At 35.2% G+C, this 5,614-nt stretch overlaps 1 protein-coding gene across 1 annotated transcript in view; it reads left to right on the top strand.

Annotated features, from left to right (window-relative positions):
• Positions 1 to 1,452: 1,452 nt before the first annotated feature.
• LOC114007759 (double-headed protease inhibitor, submandibular gland-like) overlaps positions 1,453 to 5,614 on the top strand; it is a 5,866-nt gene continuing 1,704 nt past the window's right edge. The window contains exons 1-4 of the mRNA XM_027771659.1: positions 1,453 to 1,558; positions 2,128 to 2,141; positions 2,666 to 2,793; positions 4,893 to 4,935. Coding sequence (XP_027627460.1) covers positions 1,492 to 1,558; positions 2,128 to 2,141; positions 2,666 to 2,793; positions 4,893 to 4,935 — 252 coding nt within the window. The 5' untranslated portion in view covers positions 1,453 to 1,491. The remainder of the gene's footprint in view (positions 1,559 to 2,127; positions 2,142 to 2,665; positions 2,794 to 4,892; positions 4,936 to 5,614) is intronic.

A 5,614-nucleotide genomic window follows, 5' to 3' on the forward strand; every position in this document is an offset into this window, starting at 1 on the left:
CCCGGTCTCTCCATTGTAATTTTGAAGTGGTATATCTTAGTCAAGGAAAAGCTTATTTTAGAAAAAAAATATAGGTCTAGGATTTTTGGAGAACTGATTGTCCCTATGGTTAATTGCCTGATTAAATAGAATATGCTTAATCTTTGTGAATTTATTGTCCCATCTGTTAAATAGTAATGACATGATCCACATATTTCACAACTTTATTTTAACCATTTAACAAGCAAATGAATATTGTATGCCTTTATAAAAAAATAGTAAATTATCTTCATATTCTAGAATTAAGGTAGTATCCATTCCAGCTGTCGATGCTATCAACCACTGTATATTTTATTTCATTTAATTTTTTAAGGATAACTTTTTATAGCTACCAGAGGCTTTTATCATCAGTACATGGTTCCAACTGCAATATCTTTCAGGACAAAGGGAGCTCAGACTTCAAAAGTCATTAAGAGAAATACAGGTACCCAGTGGAAAGAGGGGGAAAAAACTTTTATCAAGAAAAGCCTAGCAGGTTAGCATAAAACTAGGGTACTGAATTATTATTATTATTATGATTACATGTTACAGATTCAAATCACAGAACTGCCCCAACATCTAGACAGTCTCTTCTACTGATTATAAATAAGGGCAAACTGATTAGATACAAAAAAAAAAAAATCTAATTTTAGTTGCATATGTTTCTTTGGTGAGCACCTGGATATAGTAACTTTATCACAAATCTTTTATACGGATGTTTAAAATGTTTTCAGCAAATCTAATTACATGTCCTAATCATATGCTACTTTTAAGTTTCACTTGAAGATAAACAAATTTTTTTTAAAGTAATTTTATTTTTAAACTCCAGAAACTGAAAGGAGACAAAATCAACATGGTAATGTGAAAACTTCCTATTACAGTCTCTGAGTCATGTAGGACAATTCCCAAGTACCCTTTTTAGACTAATTGGAATTTGAATCATGGATTAAACATGGCTGTCACATTGAAACAATTTGTTCATTAAATTTCTAAAAAAGTAATTTTGAGGGTTTCTGATTCAGTACCACTTGTTTTAAAGAAATGTTCTCATTGCCTCTATTTTCTGTTTTAACTCACCTGCATGTAATACAACATTAATGTCTCTTATACATGTCATAATAATGTTTGTCTTCTCTGAGTACACTTATAATTGAATTTGTTCTCAAATACAGCAATACCATTGTATTTGCTTAGAAACCAGAGGGTTGTCACGCAAAAAATGTTTTGGTAGATGAATTTCAGGGTTTAACAGTTCCAACTGTCTATAAATCAAAATAAGGAAGCTTTTTCTTGACAAATGAAATCAACACCCTGTCTTAAGTAAACAGATAACCCTCCTTGAAAAGGTCAGTCTCTAATGAGGGTGGGACTTTCCTTGTGTTTATATACAGAAATAGATTGGGAGGACTGCTCTATTGCTCCCTGGTCTTCTTGCATCAAGCAGCTATCTCCATTGTCTTCACTCACATCACCATGAAGGGCATTACTGCTTTTGCCATCCTTTCTCTGGCAGCCACCACATGGGCCACTTCTCCACCTGGTGAGTCAGAATCTCTTTCCAATACCCAGGCTTTTATAGTAGCTGTAATGTAGTCAACCTCTTTTAAATTATAGAAAGCTAAAGTTTAAAAAGAATTTTGAAGATATCTATTTGGATTGGCCTGGTGAATCTAGCTGGGTGGAGTAGATCATCAGGGAAAGGAAGACTGAGAAGAATAATCGAAGGACTGTGGCTCTCTGCTCAGTTCCTGCTCAGGATCCTTTGGGTTTATACCTTTTAAGAAACAACCCAAGCAGCTCTTGGACCATAGCCCAACCCTATCCTGGATATGCCTATAGGAACTCCTGGTTACTATAACAACCCACTGTTAATGACCACAGCTTTCCTTCTCGTGTATTAATTTAATTTAATTTTTTTTTTTTAAATCAAGACCATTTGCTTTCTTTCTTCATCCTGAGTTCATACTTGAGTAAAGAAATGACCTGGGCAAAAAATATTGGGAAATAAATTTTGTTTAAACAATACATTTAGCTTTGTACTTCTAATTGTATAACTTACCTTTTCTCCAATTCCTTCTCTCCAAATGCATCTGACTCTACTCTCTTCAGCAAAAGGGGTAGCGGTGAGTATAACCTTGTTCACATTGCATTTATAAAAATTAAATCAGAGTGAATGTGTGAAAGGAGCTGTGAAAGTAGCTAAACTGAGTCAGTGGACTAAAATGTTAAACATGTTTCTGGTCGGTATGGCCTTGTAGTGTTTCTCTTTTTTTTTTAAGGTTGCAAAGGGAACCTCATGGCAAAAAGAGAACAAATAAAGCAAACTTGTAAGATTGGACATTATTTTAAGTTTTTTTCAGAGTATTTTTCATACTCATTATTCCATTGGGCTCTCATTGCAAGTCTGAAAAGAGAGATTCATATTTTCTCACTAAATGGTATTTCTCATGTAATCAAGGGCATGTTCTGATTGGATTTATTTCTGTAGCATAGCACTTGGTTCATGGAAAAGTTTCCAGATGGGTTTGCTGAAAATTAGAGTATAGTACTCTTTCACTCTCCTTTCCTTTGTTAACTATTTTCATATGCTAATGATTGCAGATTGAAAGAAGGGAATATGAGGCGTTATTTTTTGTTCCAATGACAGGTGGACTGTTCCACATATAGCCAGATAGGCTCAAAGAGTGCAATGCCATGTCCAAGGCACTTTAAACCATTATGTGGTTCAGATGAGAAAACTTACAACAATGAGTGCCTGTTATGCGCGCAAAGCAGGTAAGTATAATAGTAGATTTGGGACTTTATTTTCTAGATCATAAATCCCAAACTAGCCAACATCTACTTGTTTTTTTAAAGCATATTTTTACAAACACTTCTTTTTTTGACACAGTCTCCAAAACTCTTTTGGACATTGCTATTAAAATAGTAATATATTTTTAAAAATAATTATTTTTTATTTAATTTTACTTATTCATTTATTTATTTTAATTTGATTGGAGACAGAGAGAGAGAGAGAAAGAGAGAGAGAGAGGGAGAGAGAGAGGAGAGGAGAGGAAGTAAGAAAGCAAGCCGCCAGGTTCGGGACTCAAACCGTGGTCAGCCATGTGGGAATGCCCAGTGCCTTAGCCACCACACCACCTGCTGGTCCCCCAAATAGTAATAATTTTTTAAAGTTTTGCTGTATTTTTAAGGATATATATATTTCTTTGCTATTTAGTCAAATTCTCATTCACATTATACACCATCACTGGGACGTTAGCTGCTACCTATAAAATATTTTTGTGTCCACTTTATATTTTTAAAAATTAGGTCTTAGTTGGGAAAAATTTCATGGTGACATTTCCATGAATCTTTTATGTTACACTTTTCTCCCTAATAGGAACTGAGAAGATAGCTGTTATTTGGGCTGTTTGTCATGGACTCATAAGATTCTGATCTATCCTTCATACCATAGAGAAAATCCATGTTGCTTTTCACAGTCATCTGTGAAAGTCTAGGGAAGAAAGAGACAGTACAAATGAAGAGTTGGAATTAGAATATCCCAACTATTACCAATTCTATGAATTTAATATTGTCTTCACCTTTAGCATGATGTAAGCTTCTAGAAGAATGACAAAGTGGTTATTACCAGCCATTCAAGTAGTGTTCACTTCTTTATGATCAATGGCTGACATCATGGGCTTCGTTGTTAGACATCTGGATTAAAATACAGATTGCATTTAGTAGATCTATGACTTTTGACAAGTACCTAAGCCACTATGAGCTTTAGTGTTCTCATCTGTAAGGCAGAAATGACAACAGTGTTTCACTAATAAGATTAATTGTGATAAAACACGTCAGATCTTAGCTAAGCTTCTGACACAGATGAATAAGCTCTTCTTTCTACTTAGCCTTTTTCTCCTCCTTTTCTGGTATTTTCCAACTCTTCTGAAAACTTAATAAAGTGAAATAGCAAACACTGTTCAGAATAACGTCTCTCAGGACACATAAGTTCTTGTGCTAATACTTCTATGAGAGATTGATGATTGATGAGATCTTATTGGTTATTTATTTATTGAGCTGTTGGGAAAGTTATGATGTATTTTTCTGTTTTTCTATGCAAAAATGTATCATGACTTTCCAGAAGACCCAATAATATTATCTTTTTTAGTGGACAGGAAAGAAGTAATTATAATAAAATTGTATAGACTCTAAATGCCAGACATAAATTTGAGCTTATATATATATTTTTTTTAATTAAAAAAAATTTTTTTTTGGAGAGGTTTTTACTATAGGGCATGTGCGCTTGCTAGAAAGACAGACAGAGACAGAGAGACGGAAAGCAAGAAATCACCTCCCTCCCCCCACCCCCAGTGGGAATGGCCACGCCTCAATCCCTTCTCCTCCATTCTCCTTTCAGGATCTTGGACATGCACACACATGTGCCCAGAGTCAGTTTAAGCCACCGGGTCTGGGACTCAAACCACAATCGACTACATGGGAGTCCTGCGACATAGCCATTATGCCAGCAGCTGGTCCCAAGATTATGTATTTTTCTTAACTGCAATGTTCAGAATGTTTTCATGCTCTGTATTTTCCTAGAGTTTCATCTAAATAATCGTGGGCTGTTTTTTTAAACGGCCAGTCTTCTTTTACTGTTGTTTTTCTTATATTCTCAGTTGTTTCAAAAAATGATCCTTTGGGCATGGTAGTCAAAAAATGATTCTCTATTAAAGATATTTAAGGTCATTATTAGCCAACTAGAGTAATAAATTAACCAGAACTCTTCATTCTCAAGCCAAGTCAAACAATATAAGGATAACATATGCCTATATTTATAGATTATGAAATCTCAAATAATGACATTATACATTGAATAACATCTTCTCTTTCAGAAACATAGGAGTTCCACTCAGAAAACTTCATGATGGCCAATGTGTAAGTATATGCAGTGTATTTATTCTTAGTATACACTAATTCCTCATTTTTGTAGAAACTGAATATAGTCATAATATTGTCATAGATAAGCCATTTGACTTTTGTAAAGAGAAAGCACGAAATACAACAGAGGAGCACTTTACCAACCTTCCTTATAGCCCTTAATCGCGATGCACTGTTATACATACCGTCATTTTCTAATACTGTAATTAATTGGAAGGTCAAGAAGAGTACTGCAAGGGAAATTAGGGGCTCAAATGCACTCTCATAACAAAGTTATAAATAAATCACAAAAAATCAAGAACGTGTATAGAGACAATTCTGAGGTGAAGAGTATCATGAGTGGGATGTCAATTCTGTTTGACATGAGATATAAGAAAACTGTAAATGGGGAACCAGCAGTTAGCGTAATGGCTATGTCGCTGGACTCCCACATAGTCGACCGTGGTTCATGTCTCGGACCCGGTGGCTTAAAAAACTCATGCCAGGCATGTGTGCGTGCGTGCCCAAGATCCCGAGAGGAGAATGAAGGAGAAGGGATTGCGGCGTGACCATCCCCCCTGGGGGGTGATTTCTCGCTTTCTGTCTCTCTGTCTCTCTCTGTCTGGCGAGCGCACGCGCCCTATAGCAAAAAAAAAAATCTCTCCAAAAAAAAAAAAAAAAGAAAACTGTAAATGAA

Source organism: Tupaia chinensis, unplaced genomic scaffold (assembly GCF_000334495.1).
Source record: "Tupaia chinensis unplaced genomic scaffold, TupChi_1.0 Scaffold000228_1, whole genome shotgun sequence".
Lineage (NCBI taxonomy): Eukaryota > Metazoa > Chordata > Mammalia > Scandentia > Tupaiidae > Tupaia > Tupaia belangeri.